Genomic DNA, 19,118 nt, shown 5'->3' on the forward strand with positions numbered 1-19,118 from the left:
ACTGGCTTCAAGGCCAAGGAAGCAGGTGGGTCTGCCCCACACCCAAGACTGAGCCCAGCGGCCAGCAGCCCTTTCTCCCAACACCACATAATCCCTATTGGAGGAGGGGACAGTGTGGCTAGATTAGGAGGAAGGTCTCAGTTTCCTTCACTCCCAACCCCAAGAACACAATGATAACGGGCTGGCCCCAGAGCCAGGCTGCTGGGAAGGGAGCTCCTCCACTTGCCTGGAACTTTGTACTGGCCAGGGAGCAGCAGATAGCAGTACACAGAACAGCCTGAGAGGCCAGTGTCCTCAGGAGATAAAGATTCCTCCCTCTCCCAGCTGTGCTAGCAAAAGCTGTACTGAGTGCTCCTCCCCTCATAATCCTCAAAGCAGGAGGAGGCACAAAGGCCAGCCCTCCCCAAAACAAGTCCTGGCTAGAAATGACAAAAGTGACCAAGGTGAGCAGAGAGGACAGATCCACAGGGCCAGAAGGAAACCAGAGGTAACCCTGGACCCCACTCCACGTGTAAAGCCATATCTGGATTGACCTTCCCAGCCACCAAGTCCCACTCCCAATTCCCCCAGCCAGACCTAGAAAGCCGAGGCTCAGAGCCAACTGGGGACAGCAGGACAAGGTACAGACAACAGGACTCCACTCTGACTTACCAGGGTCTTTACTATGTTCCTCACACTCCTTCTGGCTTTCTCTCCTGGACCTGGAAAAAAGACCAGCCGCCCCGGAGTCCCCACCTCTGCCTAGGCAGGAACTGCTGTTGCCCACGGTGCCAGCTGTCCTCCCAGGGCCCTCCACGAAGCAGAGGCCAGACATGGTAAACAGACATGTTGCTCTTTATTTGCATTTTTCAGAATACTGTACAAAGGGAGTAAAAATCCTATTCACACTTTGCTTAGAAAGACCAGAAGGTGAAAGTTCCCTATGATACATGGGGTTCAGAATGAGGGTCAGGGGGAGAAACAGGTGAGTGACCTCCCTCTAGCCCCTGGGAGAGGGCTTGGGCAGCCACACATTTCCAAAGGAACATGCCCCAGTCGAACCAGCGAGGGGAGATACAGCTCCTCCCTGGCCTAGCCTCAGGCTCTATGACCTGCCCCTCTTTGGGCTGAGGAGACAGTGCCTGCAGCTGTCCCTACTACTGCCTTGTTTGGGCAGGGATCCTGTAGCACTGTGGAGACCGCTGGCCGCAAGTGGAGGTGGCCCCCTGACCATTCGTTCACATGCAAGCCACACAGAGGCACTGCCCCATCATAATCTACACAAGAATACAGTTGAACGGCTGAGGAAGAGCCTCTCTGCAAGCTTCCTTACACCACTGCTAAGGGAAGGGTCAAGGTAGACCTGCGTCTGAGGATTCACAGGCCTCTTCCAACCCGAGTTCAAACCCGCAGAGGTCTCCCTTCCCCATCAGCATCATTCTGTGGGTAAATTAACCTCCACACCAGCTCTCCTGCCAGCTCACATCCCAAAGGAGGTTGAGTCTGGCTTCTCCTTCCCAGGCCTCTTTTTCACACTGACCCATCTCAGCTGCTGCTATCTTGTCCATTCTAAGACCCAACATACTATCCCCACCCGACCCCTGCTCCAAACTCCCCTCTCCCCAGGACCAGGGTGGCAGCATCCTGTCCCCCACCAACCCATCTTCCTTTCCTAATCTCCCCTGCCCCACAGCCGGGTTGCATTGTGGGTTGCAAGAAAGTCCACAGAGCCTGACTGCTCTCTGCCTGGAGGGCGCAGGCAGCATGGCGCAGGGTTTTCTAATACAGAACAGTCTCCTTCACATACTGAAGGGACTGAGGGCAATCAATGCAGAAGCTGTACCGTCCCTCTGCCCCCTTTTCGGAGACTAAAGTGCTATGGCTGCCTGAGGGTAAACAAGCCAACAGGGGTGTTTTTTCCTGGCTGCTGTCCCAACGTCTCAGGCCCACAGTCAGCCAGAGAGCCCAGCCCCTTTCCTGACCACCCATGGCATCTCTATTCAAAAAGGCAAAAGGAAAAGATCAAAAACTTCAGAATGGGTGAGAGCCCAAGGGCCCCACCCCAGCCCCACTACAAGCTACTCCAAGTCGGCTACTGGGGAAGCGAGGGGGAAGCCAGGCCCAGGGCGCACCCCCATCTCTGGCAGTGTCCAGAGGCTCCTGTCTTCAGTGTCACAGCAAAGGCCTCCACCCTTCCCCTGCCCACCTGGCTGGGGAAGGGGCTACAACCTCAGTATTTATTGATTCCAAAGATCCGGACTCCATGGAGCTGGGGCAGCTTGGGAATGAGCACACTCATCAAGGACACGGTGTTGAGTATGAAGTGGACTTGGTCATACTTGGTGTAGAAGCTGGTGAGGAAGTACCTGGAGGGGGGGGGGGGGATAGGAAATACGGGTTCCCAGATAAGAGGAGTGACAAGTCTCTAGCAAGACATTCCTGATCTACCCCCAAGCTTACTCCAGGCCCATGAGCCTGCCACACACACACACACACACACACACACACACACACACAGTGAGGAAAGACGGGACCAGGGAGGCCCAGGGTCCCAGTTGACACCCAAGGATGTCACCTCCCTCCCTCTGCGCTGGGAGGGCTTAAGCTGGCAAGCCCACCGTTTACCTCTGCTTATTCTCCCACAGCCAAAGCACTCACAGCACAATAGGCGTGATGGTCAAGAACTTCCTAGAGGCTGTGAACTGGACCCCATAGTCCATCTGCTCCCAGTGGGTCAGCAACCTGGCTTTGCCCTGGTCTGGAGTCTCGAAGGGTGTCCCTTTCACGGTGTGCAGAAAGATGTACATGCCCTGAAGAGAGGGGCCTTCATCAGAACATACAAGACGACTCCCTGGCTCCCCACCCAGCACAGACAGCAGCAGCTCCGGGGAACCACCACCTTCCTCTGCTGCAGTGACGGAGGAAGGAAGCCTTAACCTAGCAAAGAGCACCCAAGCTTGGTGGGAGAACGAGGGGGAAACAAGTAAAGCACAGACACAGCATGGCAGCCTTTCCAACTGAAGTCTCTGCATGCTGGCTAAAAGGAGCAAACCAAGAAGGACTAGACCCCCGCCCGCTCAAATGCAGGGTAAGAGGCAGGCTGTAGGGAGCACAGAGGACCATGAGATCCTAACTTGGGAAAAGAATGTTTCTGTACCAGATTCCTAGGACCCAGGGACAACCTCAGCATGAACTCAGCTCTCAGCTGGCTGTCCTCCAAATGCACCAGCTACCCTGTGCTGGAGACATGGGCAATGTGCAGATTTCATTCTACAGCCCACAGGGGAGAACCAGGCAGAGATAAGAGCTGCGCCTAGGCTCTGGTGACAAATGTTGTCAGGACCTGCTGTCTGTCCCATTACAAGCTCCTCCTGTCTCTCAGCTCCATATGGCGGGAGGCAGGTGGCAAGCAAGATCTTACCAGGTTGTGGATGAGGTTGGTGAGGGTCCAGACGACAGGGACGCTCACAAAAGGGATGCTCAGCAGCACGACATGAAGGAGCCCGATGGCCAGTACGTAGGAGAGCCAGATGCCGCGGCTGTTCATCACCCGCGTGTTGGGGTTCACCTCACTGTGCGCTGTGCCCACATTCATCCTGCCACCCCTCTTGACTGCTGCTCTGCAAACGAGCAACACAGGTGAGACAGGTCACACCACTTTCCCTGCCCCCTCACGCCCTGAGCCCCACAGAGAGGCAGGCTTTTCGTTCCCGGAGAGCTCCACGCCAATGTCCACTCTTGATTCTCAGGCCCACAGGCTGAAGAAAGTCCACGTGAATGTAACGCTAGTCATTTCCTGTCACTGGGCTGGATTAACACCAGGCTGCTATACCATCCACTGGGACTATGTGCTGACAAAGCCAGAGAGGGCAAGTCACCATCACCACGAGGTGACCAGTAATCAATAGCCCAGGATGTAGCAATCAATGCCCATCCCCCAATCACATCCCCTACAGTTCCCCCTGAGGGCCTTTTCCTCCTGGGGTAGAAAGGCCTGCCCTGGAACCTTCACTCAGAATAGCCTCCACTGGCTCTCTCCCGGAAGACCTGACAGAAGACATCCACCACTCTAAGCTCTTCCCAAAAAGAGCAAGAAGCAGGGAAGATCTGTGGGTACAGTAAGAATGGATGGAGTACTTCGGGGCTACTGTTCCCAACAGCCCTATTTCTCTAATCCTGGATTTCCTCAAGCCCAGGCCCAGGATAACAAGCGAGAAGAGAATGAGAGAAGAGCCTCCGCTCAGATGTACAAACATTTCCACACAAAATGACCCATCCACTGAGACATTTCATCCACTTGGCATCTGCTGAGGCTGACTCTCTTGGGGTGCCACCATTAGATGCCAAACCACCCGAGCCTTTTACCCCACTGGAGAGAGAGGAGGACAGGATGGAACACCCAGCCAACATTACAGTTCCCACAAGAAGGATGTGGTACCATATCAGCCTACCTCTCCCAAGGACACAAAACTACCCATGGCCTCCCTCCTACCGCCTCCCTTCTCAGCCTCACCTGACCTCCCTTCCCAGCATGTCTGTGGGTGTGAGGTAGCAACACCCCTTTCTTGCCCAGCTCCAGTGGTGGAAGCTCTACACAAGAAGAAACCGAAAGGCTGCCCTCGATGCCCAGAAAACAACGGTAGTAGCCCACAGTGGCCAGAGGGAAGAATGGTCTGTCCTTATCCTGGCCACGCCTCCTCACAGGAGCCAGAATTCACTCAGATACGTTCATTACTTAAGTATAATGAATAGAAGCAAGTTTCCTCTTCTTAAAACACCTCAGGAGATGTGACCCACAACAAACACATCAATGAGTTGGCCTAGGGTGCATCCAGGTGGACATACTCTGGAGACCAAACTCCTGGCTCATTAAGACAGGTAACTGGTCCCAAGAGAAACTCACGGAACTGGGAAACCAGTTGTTTACCTTCCTCAGACCTTAGGGCTTCAGTTACCTTAACACAGCCAGCCCCTGGGACATCTACTATGTAACAGCCTCCATGTGAGGGACAGGGACTGAGAAGTCTCTGAAAGATCATTAAGATGAGGAAAAGTTTCCCAAGTCTCAGCAGAAACTACTGTCCCTCCCCATAACGCAGCCCTACAGTGGCACAGACAGAACTCCCTCATACTGCCTTCAAGAGTGCCAAAAGTCTGGCTGGATCACAGGATTACAAGACCCTTCACTCTTTTCTGGCTCTAACAGGGCATCTAAGAGAACCTGGGTGACCCCATGGTAATTGTCCTCCTAAAACCTAGGTGCTAGTCTTTTAAAGCAGGTTAGGAACTTCAGGAGAGCCCTGTACCCTCTTCCACCATCCCCCCAAAAGTACTTCTGAAACTTTCCTGTGGCTTTGTGTATTTCCATTAGTAGACCTTTCTCCCAGAAGTGAGGAAACAGGAGACGTGTGGGGGCACAAAGGTCTGGAGTGGCCAGATTAAAAATTCTGCCAGTCCAGCTGGCAGGTGGCTGGGGTGATTTCATAACCTGCCTCAAATCAGAGCCCGAAGCAACTCCATTCTGTTAACCACTTTTTTTTTTTTTTTTTTGGCTATAGTTCTTTGCCTCTTTTCCATGCAGACCCAAGCCAGTCTGTCAGACACTCGTGCCAAGACCAGATAACCGCCCCCATCCCCCAGCGTAACCATCCGATAAACACTTCCAATTCCCTCCCCAGCTTAAGACTGGACCTTTATACAGCAAACCTGTTCCCGAGGGATCCCTACAGGGAGTTCAGGCAACATAAAATGTCTCTTCCACTTGGCCCACTCTCAATCTGCAGGACCACGGTAGTCCTCGCCAGCCCAGAGTCAGGAAAGTGGGAATGGAAAAAGAAAGCGAACCCCCACTAGTCAGGAGCGAGGAAACCGTGTCCTTGATATACTGGGGTAATGTGTACGAGAACTCCTTCCATAGGGCCTCCCGCTTCTGCTCCGCAGCCTGGTACCTCGCACTAGCAGTCTGGCCGGGTTCGGGGCCCAACCCCCATCTCCACGCATTCACTCAGCCCTGGAGGCAGCCAAATCTTTATCCCTGAAGTCCAGACGTTCCCCCGCCTCCCACCCCCAGCTGAAGCGCTCCTCCCGGACGTACCACCCCCGGCCTCCCGCTCCCACTTTCCTCTGTCGGCACTCCCCTGATGCACGCACTCTCCACCCCCAGCCACCCAGCTCAGGTCTCCTCCTGTGCGGGCGCCTACTCAGAAGCAACCTTCTCTCTCGGCTCTCCAAGCCGTGGAGCCTTCGAGCTTAACCACTCCGAGGCCGCCCGTATGGACTCACCGCGCAGGGCCGGAGGTCGAGGGCCCGGGAGAGGAGCCCGAGAACCCGGGCCGCGGCTGCTCCAGCAGCTGTAACAAACCAGCGGCGGTGGCCACCCCGCTGGCAGCTCCGGCCAAATCAGCTCCTTGAGCCGGAGCTGTGATGTCACTGCCACGCGCCTATCACGCTGCCCTTCTTGGGAAGTGTAGTTTTTACGCTACCTTCTCACCCGCCCGCCCGGCGCCTCCTGGGAGTTGTAGGCTTTTCCCTGGTCTTGATCTCCCCCGACCCCACCGCTAGCCTCCGAGCTGCCTCACCGCGCAGAATGTCTTACCCTGACACAATAGTAAGATCATATGCTCTCTTTGGTGCGTTAACAATGTTAGCTTTTGCATCTGCGCCCTTCAAGTGATGCACAAGCAGTATGCCCACGTCCCGTCTTGTAGACGCAGACTCAAAGTTTTAAGTAACTGCAATAAGGCCCTGCTAAGATAGTCTGACCCTAAGTACAGAGGTTTCTTCTTTTTGTTTCTTGTTTCTTTTTTCCTCCTAACCGTCGCTGTCTGGGTCTCAGATTGTCTCCAGAAGCCGAGAAACACGACCCTTTGCCCTTAAGGAGTCCCCCTCTCTCACCCCTGGGATCACATTTTCAGAAACTTTGGTTGGGGTTCATGTGTTTAGCGTAGAGACAGGAGCCTGTGGGCATCGTTGGTCCACCTAGTCTTTATGTTTAATCCTTGCTGGCGTGGGTCTGACCACTCGTGGATCTCCCCACACCAGGTATAAGATAGGACTTATGTCATAGGAACAGACCTAAGGAACGTAAGGAGCTTTGAGCTTCTGTCTGAGTTTCGTAAGTGTAGCTTTAGGTAGGGAGCCTCACTTCTGCAATTTTTTGTCTGGAAGCACTGAAAAGACTTTACTGCTAGGTACATATAGTGCATGTACATCTTTATTGACAGAGTAAGCCTGGACAAATTACTTGTCTTAATCTCAGTTTTACAGTTGTGGAAACTTCCAAGGTTGTTTTGATATTTCAAAAGAATGTAATACAAAGCACCTATTATCGTATAGGAACCCAACTAGATTGCTCTTTAGCTCTCCTAGGCCACGCCCACTTTCCACGTCAACAAGAGAGGGCCTCCTTTCGGTTGTTTCTACTTCCCCCGCCCACCTTCTCAGTCTCGTGCCCATAAATCCTGGCAAGGCTGGAATGACTGGATTAGATGACGTAACAGATGCCAACCTGGCTGCCTGTAAATGCACGATGAACTCAATGTGCTTGGGCAGGAAGGCGAAGGCCTGCCCAGACAATCTGGGGAGCATTTTCTTTAGACCCGCCCATCATCAGGGAGCTGCCTCAGAGTGGGGGGCGGGGAGGAATAGCTATCTCAGGCTGGAGGGGAAGCCCTGAAAGCCTGCGAGGTAGAAATAGGCAGCTTCTCAAGTATTCCAGAGCCAGGGGTCCTTTAGATCTAAATAACCATCCTTCAGCTTCTGTGAGACTAAAGAAGCCTCCCAGAGACACCCCCACACCCCACCTCTACCCCTATTCCTGCTTAGCCTTAGAGCCAAAACAATGGTTTGTGGGGTTTTTTTTGTTTTTTGGGTTTTTTTCCCCCCAAAGTGAACCTACCTGATTCCTTTGTTTTTGCTTGTTCATTTGTTCGTTTTTGTTTTTTGTTTGTTTGTTTTCTGAAATTCTTCCATTGTCCATCAAGTTGGCTGAGCTCTAGATCTTTGCCAGGTTTCTCCCATTTCTGTGACCAGACAGAGTCTACCTCTCAACAATGCACTCTGAGTAATGCAGACTCCATTGGTCAAGTCATGTCACGGGCTATTAATAGCTCCTGTTATCAAGGTTTGTTTGGGGTTTTTTGTTTGTTTGTTTGTTTGTTTGTTTTATGGGGTTTTTTTTTTGTTTGTTTTCACAGTGGGAATGAACAAAGTTCTGGCTCTTTCTGCCTTGTGGTAAGTTAAGGTTCACATTCCACTCGAGTTAGTTGGAGTCCCTGTCACCATCTCTTTAGTTCATTGCCTCAGTCCCCGAGGTTTCCACAAATGTCCTCTGGCTGTGATGGCTTTAACGCTGTTTAGTAAGAATGAGAGCACATGGTACCGGGGAACATGCAATCCCTGGGACAAACAATTGGCACCGTGTACTAAGGAAATAAAGTGCCCATGCCCCGAAGGCATGATTGTATCCACGTCCAAGAAAGCAAACTCATTTACAGCACAAGGCTCTGAGTGTGAGGCTATGTATCCCAGCAATGTCTAAAGCACTGAAATCCTGAGCCACGTAAGGGCCCAAGAAAGAAGGGAACACTTTATCCACACTGCACAGAAAAGCGTGAAGCCATTTACGGCTGTAAAAACTGTGTGGCAGGACAGGAAAACAGCTGCCAGGTTATATGAAAAGATAAGGAGAGAAAGGAGCAGTTCTCAGGGAAGTCAGCAAAACCTAGACCTAGGGGCACAGGTGCATTCTGGGAAGCAGAGACAGGAAGATCACAAGTTGGAAGTCAATCTGGGCAGCTCGGTGAGTTCTAGGCCAGCCTGGGAAACTGAAGAGCCACACATAGGGGTCCATGCCTGTGGTCCCAGCACTCAAGTTTTGGTTTCAGACTCTGGGAAAGGGGCTGAGGTGCATATTTTACTTAGCAAAGCAGACCTCGCCTCCAGGTTCTCCCAGCATCCCTCAGTTTCCTACCTGGCATACCCTGCCAACACCCCCCCCCCACCTTGGACTTTCCAGCCCAGGGGCCCCAGCAGCTCCTCTCTAAATAATCCAGACATTTTGCTCCCTCTCTCTCCCTCTCCCTCTTTCCCCCTCCCTTTCTCCCCCTCCCCCTTCTCTCCTTTCTTTTCCCTCCCTCTCCCCTCCCCTTCTCTCCCCCTCTCCTCTCTCTCTCTCTCTCTCTCTCTCTCTCTCTCTCTCTCTCTCTGTCTCTCTCTCTACATGAGCTTGCCCCTTTCTTTCCTCTCCCCGCCCCACCCTCGTCCCCGAACCCCAGGTGACTTCCCTAGCCTTGGTCCTTGGAGCCAGTGAACTTGCCTGTCCGAGTGCAGCTTCTCAATTAACCTGCCTTTAATATAATTTAATCTGGCTTGAGAGAAATAACCTGTCACTCAAGAGGTAGAAGCAGAAGCATCAGAAGTTGACCCTCAGCTACAGGCCAGCTAGCTCTATGACACACTATCTCAAAAGAACATGACAGCCAGGGTGAGCTCTGTATTGACCCAAGCCTTAAAAGTATATTTCTAATTATCAGAGGTAATTGAGTAATGACCAGATATTTGATGATAATTAAAACTTGTACATTCTACAGCATATGGTCCTACCATACATTTTTTCATTAAAAAAAAACAAAAAAACAAACAAAACTGCAGTTCAGGAAGACAGCTCAGTGGCTAAAAGCCCTTGCCACACAAACTGAGCTGCCTGAGTTCAGTCCCCAGAACCCCTGGCTGAAGGAGAGAAACAACTCCCCAAAAGTGACCTCTGACATCTGAGAGTGTGCCTTTGCACTCACGTGTGAGCACACGCACACATGATAATGATAAAATAAATTCCGAGATATGCAGTATATCTCTGAATATCACACACACACACACACACACACACACACACACATGCTGTGAAGGGAGAGCCAGGCAGTGGTGGCGCACATCTTTAAAACCAGCTCTCTGGAGCAGAAGCAGGTATATCTCTATGAGTTCAAGGCCAACCTGGTCTACATAGTGAGTTCCAGAGCAGCCAGGTAGAGAAACCCTGATTCAAAGTAAATAAAATAAGAAAAGAAAGAAAACAGAGATAGATACATTCTATCTAAACTATTTGTGAGTGGATGATACAATACTTGGTTTTACTACAAAATAATCTGGACCAGGGACACGGGGAAATAAGAGCCATAAACTAATAATTATTAAAGCTGTGGGCAGTGGTAATTATTAAGCCTGGGTGGTAGGGACACGAGGTCCTTCATATTATTTTCTCTACTTTGTTGGTATTTGAAAATTGTGCTCTTTTTCCTTCTTTCTTTCTCCCCGCCCCCCTTTGTCTCCGTCGCCCCTAATAACTTTTCCCCACATGGAACTATAAGAAGAAAGAAGAAAGAAAGAGGAAATTGCTCGTAACAAAAGCATTTTGCCAACCGAGTCTGAATCCCTGAATACACTAAGCAACACTGAAGTTATCTAATAAGCTCCGGCCTCGGGCTTAGCTTGGCTACCAGCTGTGTGACCTTAAGTCACTGACCCTCTCTGTACTTCAGTGACCTCATTTCTAAATGGAGATGGTAATGATCACAATAACCTCATTTGCTAAGATTGATGGGGTCGATAAGTGTAAAGTACTTGGAACGGTTACCCAGTGCAGGCCGGCTGCTATTGGTCCATTTCGCGCTGGAATGCTGACATCTTTACTGGGCTACGGAAAGTCAGTGGAAGAAAAGAGACCTTATATTGGGGGTGATGGACTTGGGGTGATCTTTTCATTCTCCAGTTTCAACCTCCATGTAATGGGATATAACTTTTAAATATTTTATTTTATTTTTTATTTATTTATTTTTTTAAATATCACAAGCTCTCCCTGCCCTGTGCAGGCTGCTCGGTTGGCTGAGCAGCCCGCATGAGTTCCCCAGCCTTGGAGTGATTCCATCTGGGGCTGGGAGGCCCTGCTTGTGACAGACATATACACCCTGGTGGATCGTGGCCAAGAGGGCCACCTGCATGCAGGAGGGTAAAAAGGGAACACATTCTTTGAAAGGAAGCCACAGTCAATGCTGGGAAGAAGGCCATTGGGAAGTAGAGACTCATTCCTTCTGTCTTGTCAATAGGATCTCGGGGCCACAAATAGCACCCCTTCCCCTGCCCCTCTGCACCTTACTCGCTACTTCCTGCAGAAATGCAAGAAAGGAAAACTGTGTGAGGTTGTATTTGTGCTTATGTTTGGGTTGGGGGGAGACACCCCAGGCCTGGAGTGAACCTCCTGGGAATCACTTTGCAAGGAAGCTGGAGGTAAAAAGATACAGCACCAGGCTGCCTCACTTATGTTGTGCCCTGCCTAACCGTGGGCTATCATGGGCTGCAGAGGGGAAAACTAACCTGCCCAGGCCTCTGGGGCCCCAGCCCGTGCCAGGCGCCAGAAGGTCTCCGTAGACAAAATATCTTGTGTGATGTCTGGATGCATCACCTGTCAATTAAGAAGCCTGTGGCATATGGCTTAGGCAGAAAATAAAGGTGGGACATCCGGGAGGAGAAAGGATTCTGGGAGAGTGCCTGACGGGAGATTTACTGGAAGATGGACACTTGATACCTGAGCACAGGTAACAGCCACATGGCAGAGTGCAGGTTAAAATAAATTGGTTAAATTAGAATTCCAGTCAGAGAAGGGCCAAGCTATATGGCAGAGGTATTTGTAAGTACATTTTTGGTCTGAGTGTTATATCTGAGAACACAGGAAAGGGAGGTAAAACCAAACAGAACTTCAACACCTCTCCCTCTGAGTATCAAACGCAGAAAGATATTCCTCCATCTCTATGTCTCTATGTCCCTTGATGTGGCCACTGACACTGGATATATTGCAGAGACAGAGGAAAGAGGATATAAAGCCCAGTAGCTTCACCCAAGACCCACCTTGATACCTTCCCAACTGAGTTCCTGTTCCTAAGAGGCCTTACCTATTCAGACAGTCTGGGTGGACTCCACCCCAGACCACTCCTCTCCCTGCCTGAGGTTAGCCCTTCTTGTAGAAACAATTCCAACAAGCATTGTTGGACTCTTGCTTTATGCACAGGGCAAAGGGTGGTTCTGCTTCCCTGGGACCGGCTGCTTACCCCGAGTTTTAACTGGTATACTTAGGTTTTCTGCGCAGAGAAGAACCTGAAGTGTGTGTTCCCGCACACATACCAGTTGCACTTCAGGGCTTTCATCCCCAGAACACACCTGAACTTTCTTGATTTCATCTGTCTTCAATCCCCCTCCTCCCTCTCTTAAATCTAACAGACTCCTAGTCATCCCCAGAGCTCCACTCAGCGGTGATCCTCTCTGAGGCCTTCCCCAGGCGATGTGCCCAGGCAACACCCCCTACTTCATCCTCTGAGTTCCTCAGACACTTACAGACACCCAGGACAGGAGAGTGAGGCATACACCCTAGACGATGCACACTGAGGCGGGATAGAAAGACTGAGGACAATCTTAAGGACACGGGGAGAAAAGTGTCCCCTCAACCCAGAAGTCTGCACTTTTGAACCAGTGGAGCAGGAATCTCAGCACAGTAAACAACCCCAGGACCTTTCCCTGCAGTTTTCTGTGAATCTCAGCTGAATCCCCACTTACAGGGAAGGAAATGTACTAGATCCTTGTGCAGCCCCAGTGGCTTCTGCTTCCACTTTATCAGATTATAATTTCAGCTAAGGCTGTCTGGAGTAACCACACTTGTCTCATTCACTGAGAGAGAGGGAGAGAGAGAAAGAGAGACAGTTTTATAGCAACCTTTTTGAGGTGTAACTTTAGACCCACCAAAGTTTTGTGTGTGTGTGTGTGTGTGTATGTAGATTTTGCATATGAAAAAGACATTTGATATTTGCTCTTCTGAATCTTCCTTTTATGCTCAACATGATGATCACTCGTTACATTTTCCATCCATTTTCCCAAAATGGCATAAATTTACTCTTCTTTAAGGCACAAACAAACAAAAGCCCTCCATTGCATATCTCCTATCATGTTTTCTTTATCCACACCAGTTGGTTTCAAAGCTCCCAGTACCCTATTGTGTAGCCAAGTTAAAGGAGGGCTTATCTTTCCTTGTAGGGAATCAAGGAGGGACAAGGCAGAGGCACCTCTGTGACCTTCATGACCTTCACGCAGCAGAGAGACAGCTACAGGAGGCAAGAAGGCAGCTCAGCACAAAACCATCTGACTCCACATGGTTTATTTTAGGGCTCTTTAAGCACAGCACGATTTGGTAAAAACTATTCTAGTGATAATTAACTCAATCCCATGCACACAAAGAAGCTTTACATAAATTACCTCCTCGGGAACAAAGTAAGCCAAATACAGATCAGATGTGTCTACACTGAAAGTTTTTTTGTAATGTCCATAAAGATAGGTTCTATAGATTGACCAAAAAAAAATTTTTTTATGATAAGGGTCTCGGGGAAGATCCAGTACTGGAAAGGTGTATAGCCAGGGCTGGAGAGATGGTTCAGTGGTTAAGAGCCCTGGATCCCAATTCAGATAGTTGTGAGCCACCACGTGTGTCAGCAAGGACAACATACTCATATACATTAAATAAATAGATAAATAAATCTATCTTTTAAAAAAATTGTGTAGCTATACAGAGTCACCAGGGCATAGGCAAGAAAGCACGGCCTCTCCAGCCTTCCGGATGCTTAAAAGGTTTTGCATTCCTTCCCTTGAAGTGGCAGCCCAGTGGGTTTAACTGTCGAGGCTTCCCAGTGCTCATCCGTGAGCACAAAGACCTCTGTGCCCGACAAGAAGGAAGGCTGGTGCTGACTGAGTAACCCAGTGATATCAGGCCAATGCCTCACTAAGGTTGTCCCTTTCTTCTGTGTTGTCCCATGGTGGCAAGATGGCTAAAGGACATGAAGGGTCTGGCCCCATCCTCCCCTATGAACAAATCAAAATCAACTGTCCCAGAAAACACTTTAGCCAACCTCTGAGAAATCATTGGCTGGAATCTGGACCATTTCCAAGCTGCCAAGGAGGTGGGAAAAGAGAGCCAGAGGAACGGGAGTATCTGAAGGGCCAGTCAGGCTCCATCATCAGAGACTGAGTATCCAGAGACTCCTCCAAATCCATGTGGCTATGGCAGAGAGAGGTGAGGGCTAAATACCAAGCTGGAAGGCAGAAGGTTCCACTACATAGTTTACCTGTGATCCAAGTTCCTTACACACCTCAGTCAAGGCAAACATCACATGAATGTAGGAAGAAGACAGTTGTCAACATGTCTGTGGTTCCTAAACTGACAAGTCATAACACAGGCTCACATTAGAAATTTCTGGGGATGCCAGGTGGTAGTAACACACACCTTTAATCTCAGCACTTGGAAGGTAGAGGCAGGCAGGATCTCTGTGAGTTCGAGTCCCGCCTGGTCTACAAACTGAGTTCCAGCTAACCAGGGCTACACAGAGAAAGAAACCTTATCTCAAATCCCACCCCACTCTTTCCCAAAAAGAAGAAAAAATTCCTGGGAAAAGCCGGAAACCTACTGGTGCCTCGAGTCAATGAATGAAAATGTTGACGTACTTGTTCCAGATGAACCCTGGCACAGGTGATTTTTAAAGCACTCCCAGAGAGTACAACACGGAGACCGGATTTGAACCAGGACTACAGACTCAGCACATTGGGACCAAGGACTGTTCAGTACACTCTTTACCTCACATACTTGGGCATCAGGCTGACAGGAAGTCCTCACTGCATGAGGAAAAGGCGGGGGAAGGTGCAGAGATGACCCCGTGCTTGAATTCGGTTCCCAGCAACCCTGCCCAGTTTTTCACAACCACTTGTAACTCCAGCTCCAGGGGATCTGATATTCTCTTCTGTCTGCTTCAGGAATCTGTATTCAAGTGGACACACTTCCTAGCTTGCACACTACAGCACGTAGGCTAATAGAGATCAGAGGAGACGATGTGCTCAGCCATTTCAGACAAAGATGTATTTATATTATTCTTAAGAAAGCACAAGCTGTAGTGTGGATGGTCCTAAGCACAGTTTTGAATACCCTCGGTCTCCCATTTCCTGAGCCCTGTACTTGGCCTCTCTTTATCAACCCCAGCCACAGCTCCAGGTGGCCTCTCCCCTGGGCAGATTGCCAGCTGCTCTTCTCACTGTTCTGTGGTACAGGCCAGTCCCACTCTGGCTTGGCAGATGTCCTCGTCCATGAAGATAACTCTCCAGCAACAGCCAGGCTCAGCCCTTGGACCTTGGCTAATCTCCCTGCCAGGTAAGAGAACAGCAGGATGGGAAGGCTGGGAAATGTACATCCAAGCATTCAGCGGCAGAGTGCGTGTCTAGCAGTAACTTGAAAGCAACTCACATAGAACAAATGCAAAAACAAGCAAATAAAACCAACAACATGTGTGTGTGTGTGTGTGTGTGTGTGTGTGTGTACTGGATATCAGGAGAGGGGATGTAGCAGAATGGTAAGGCCAGCAAACCATCATTAAGATGAAGAGGCCTTGAAGAATAAGTCATCCCAGTCTCAGGCTTGAAGAAGGACTCAAAATGCCATCCTGGGGGCCCAAGAACATCCAAGTTGGCTCCTCATTCAGTACTGAAGATTTAGAACACACACACACACAGACACACACACATCCTGATCTTCAGACAGATGTGAACCTGAGAAATGCCCCTGCCAACATCACGAGGATGAGTCAGAGGTGAGTACATCCCCAGAGGTGATAATATCTGGTACCCTACTATCTGGTCCTGACCCAATCATACTTCTAAATCTGCACTTTCAAAAGTAAGTCATGGGAACAGTCTCATGACATATGAGTTCCATGAGAGTCCATGGTTCCTGGAGAGCCCATATCAGTGCTTAGAGAAACCGGTGGGCTAGGTTTTTGCACTTTGCTATTACTATCTTGAAATTCTTAAGTTTGTAAACAAAAATGTCTTACATTTCATTTTGCACCAGACTCTACAGTTATGTGTCTGATCAAACACAAACTCTTACAAAAGCCCAACAAGGTTTGGGAAGCTAAGGAAGAAGTGTGAGTTCAAGGCTAGCTTGGACTACATAGCATATGGTCAGCCTGGGCTACATGGTGAGACACTATATCAAAAAATAAATAAATAAATAATATAATAACAATAATAATTAATAATAATAATAACAACCCAGCAAGGTTTTTAACCTTTCTAATGCTTTCGCAGTTTAATACAGTTCCTCGTGTTGCAGAGACCCCCCAACAATAAAATTAATTTCCTTGCTACTTCATGGCTGTAATTTTACTACTGTTCTGTTATAAATTGTAATCTAAAGATCTGTTTTCCAGTGGTCTTAGGTGACCCCTGAAAAAAAGAGTCGTTTGACCTCCTCTAAGGTGTTGGGACCCATGGGTTGAGACCAACTGATCTACACAGCGGTCCCTATCCATGATTTCAGGTCACTTCTGCCCCTGCAAAAAAACAGCAGATGAATGGAGCAGGAAAAGCTGTCTTGGTGTTGCAATCATAAAATAAAGTCAGACGGTTCTGGAAGATGTAATGAAAACAGCAGGCTTGGCTCTTCACTACAACAAGCTCTCTCACGTCCATTCCAAATGGAGCCCCACCACATTCTGCCTTTGTTCAGACACAAGGGCTCAGAGGTGCACACAAAACACTATTCAAACCTCAAATCCTTCCTTCCTAGGCCCCTAGTTCAGTACTGAAAATTTGACAGGAAAACTCATAAATCAATACTCCATGCTTCAAGCCCTAAAGAACCCCTTTCAACTCCTAAAGTGACCGGCTACTGAAACTGAACCACGGCGCCCCCTGGTGGTCAAGAGGGTTGGCCCCGTGAAGATTGGGGGGGGGGGGGGACATTATCGAAACATTCTCGGAAGATGTTTCTGAAGAAAACACAGGCACCAAACAGAGAACAAAAATTAGTGGGAGGGGGCTTGCGTTGCAAGTTGCTGAGGTGGAATCGCAGGATTCTGCACCCAGGGCAACCAAGCTGCTATCCTTTTACCAGCCAGGGTCAAGGCAAAAAAAGGAGGTTCTGCGAGGCGGTTCTCAGTAGCTGATAGGAGATCCGCAACTGCCGGGTTGTGGGAGTTAAGCCCAGGCCTGTCTCCCACACATCAGGGTCTGGGATCTGCTCTCTCTTGGCATTGCCTGCCCAGGCCATGGCTCAGGTATCTGACACCTGCGGCCTAGAGTCACATGCCAGGAAACTCTATACGCTTGGGCCCCTGGACACAGCTTCCAGCTGCTGCAAGCAAACAAGACTTCTGAAGGAGGAAGCTGGTGTCCAGAGCCCCCTGGCAGGGGGACTACTTCCGGGAGAAAGGCAGCAGCACAGGAGAGGACTCAGCCACCAACCAGGGTGAGAGGCAGGAAGGAGAAGGCAGAGGAGGTGGGAAGGTGAGCTGAGCCAAGAGCAGAGACTGGGGCAAGCTGGAGTAGATACTTCCAGAAAAGGGAGTTGATGAGCACAGAAGGCGGGGAGAGGTACCCGCTACCTACTTGTATAGTCTGACAGACGGACACCCTGGGATAGATCTAATATATCACCCTTGTGACAATAGTGCCAACCAGAACCAGCTTGGAAATGTCCCTCAGGTCCATTTCATCGGGGCAGAGGGAAAAAAGGACCTCATAGATTAACCTAGAATCGATGGAACCCAAAAGTTCCAAGTCTAAGGGATTCCCTTCCCCAGGGTCCTATTGAAGGGAGGGAGAAAGACAGAGACAGCAACAGAAACAGACAGAGAGACAGAGACGGAAAAAGAGAGAGACCGGGAGAGACAGACCAACTGTTCTGGGACTAAGAAAGCCCAGAAAGGAGAGGCATGGGTCCAGGGAGGTCCCACTGAGGAACTCCAGCAAGAGAGAGCTTCCGTGGGACATAGAATTCTAACTGTGTTCTTCTGTCCTAGGTTGGTCTATTGCCCAGTGCTCCTCCAGTTCAGGATTATGTTTATCTGTGACGATGCTCCTATTAGCTCCCGGCCTCCTGCCCCTTCTGCTGGTGATAGGCACCGGGGACTCGGTGTCCAGCCCCCAGACACTGCCCCAGGGCTGCTACGTAGCAGAAGAAGCCGGGGAACAGACATTCCGCTGCAGCCGGGCTGGCCTGAGTGCTGTGCCCAACGGTATCCCCAACAGCACCCGAAAGCTTTACTTGGACGCCAACCAGCTGGCGACGGTGCCGGCTGGTGCCTTTCAGCACCTTCCTGCCCTGGAGGAGTTAGACCTGTCTCATAATGCTCTTGTTCATCTCCCAGGGGCTGCTTTCCAGGGCCTGGAGGCTACTTTGCGCCACCTCGACCTCTCTGCTAATCAGCTGGCATCTGTGCCTGTGGCAGCCTTCGTGGGGCTGCAGATCCAAGTGAACCTGTCCGCCAACCCGTGGCTCTGCGACTGTGCCCTGCAGGAAGTGCTCAGGCATGTGAGATTAGCCCCAGGCTCCGGGACAGGCATTGTGTGTGGTCCAGGAGCCCGACCAGATCTCGTGGGACACGAGTTCCTTCTGCTCACCAGGGAGAAAGAGCTGTGTGGGACGGGACGAGGTGGGACCCGAAGGAACACAGATGTGGCCCTGTTAGTCACCATGGGGGGCTGGCTGACACTGGTAGTGGCTTATCTGATCCACTATGTGTGGCAGAACCGGGATGAGACGCAGCGCCCAGTCAAGCGTGCTCCTCCCGTGCAGCCTGTGCGCTCAGAGGACTCCTCGACGCTCAGCACGGTGCTCTGAAGACCAGAAGCACTCCAAGCTTTGGGCCCTATGCCCCAGCCTTCCCCCCCTCCTCTCTCTTTCTCTCTCTCTCTCCCCCTAAGATTTATTTATTTAATTTATATGAGTACATTCCATTACAGATGGTTGTGAGCCAACATGTGGTTGCTGGGATTTGAACTCAGGCCCTCTGGAAGAGCAGTCAGTGCTCTTAACCACTGAGCCATCTCTCCAGCCCCCAGCCTTTCATCTACTGCTCTACCACATCCTCTGCCCCATCTCTCTATCCCAGCTGGCATGGGGGTGGGGGTGGAGTGACCCTTTCACAGGGGTCATATATCAGATATCCTGCATAACAGATATTTACATTACAATTCTAACATTATCAAAATTACAGTTAGGAAGAAGCAACGAAAGTAATTTTATGATTTCGGGAATCACCACAACATTCATCAAAGGG

At 50.2% G+C, this 19,118-nt stretch overlaps 2 protein-coding genes across 4 annotated transcripts; one reads left to right on the top strand and one right to left on the bottom strand.

The window, feature by feature from the left end:
• Window positions 1–816: 816 nt before the first annotated feature.
• On the bottom strand, window positions 817–6,372 carry ORMDL3 (ORMDL sphingolipid biosynthesis regulator 3). Of its 3 annotated transcripts, none has more exons than XM_080924075.1 (4): window positions 6,262–6,372; window positions 3,401–3,599; window positions 2,638–2,789; window positions 817–2,345 (listed from the first exon to the last, which is right to left on the bottom strand). In XM_080924075.1, exons 2-4 carry the CDS (start codon window positions 3,572–3,574, stop codon window positions 2,210–2,212), a joined length of 462 nt encoding a protein of 153 aa, XP_080780201.1. In that variant the 5' UTR covers window positions 3,575–3,599; window positions 6,262–6,372; the 3' UTR covers window positions 817–2,209. The 3 variants fall into 3 exon arrangements, with proteins under 3 accessions (XP_080780201.1, XP_080780202.1, XP_080780203.1); XM_080924076.1 differs by having other exon boundaries at window positions 3,401–3,594; window positions 6,262–6,368; XM_080924077.1 differs by lacking the exon at window positions 6,262–6,372 and adding an exon at window positions 4,493–4,517 and having other exon boundaries at window positions 3,401–3,594.
• An 11,539-nt stretch (window positions 6,373–17,911) lies between these two features.
• On the top strand, window positions 17,912–18,679 carry LRRC3C (leucine rich repeat containing 3C; the record flags this gene model as incomplete). Its single annotated transcript, XM_080924332.1, has 1 exon — window positions 17,912–18,679. The coding sequence occupies one exon, from the start codon at window positions 17,912–17,914 to the stop codon at window positions 18,677–18,679; it is 768 nt and encodes a 255-aa protein (XP_080780458.1).
• Between the last annotated feature and the right edge of the window lie 439 nt (window positions 18,680–19,118).

Source organism: Micromys minutus, assembly GCF_963924665.1.
Source record: "Micromys minutus genome assembly, chromosome: 10".
Lineage (NCBI taxonomy): Eukaryota > Metazoa > Chordata > Mammalia > Rodentia > Muridae > Micromys > Micromys minutus.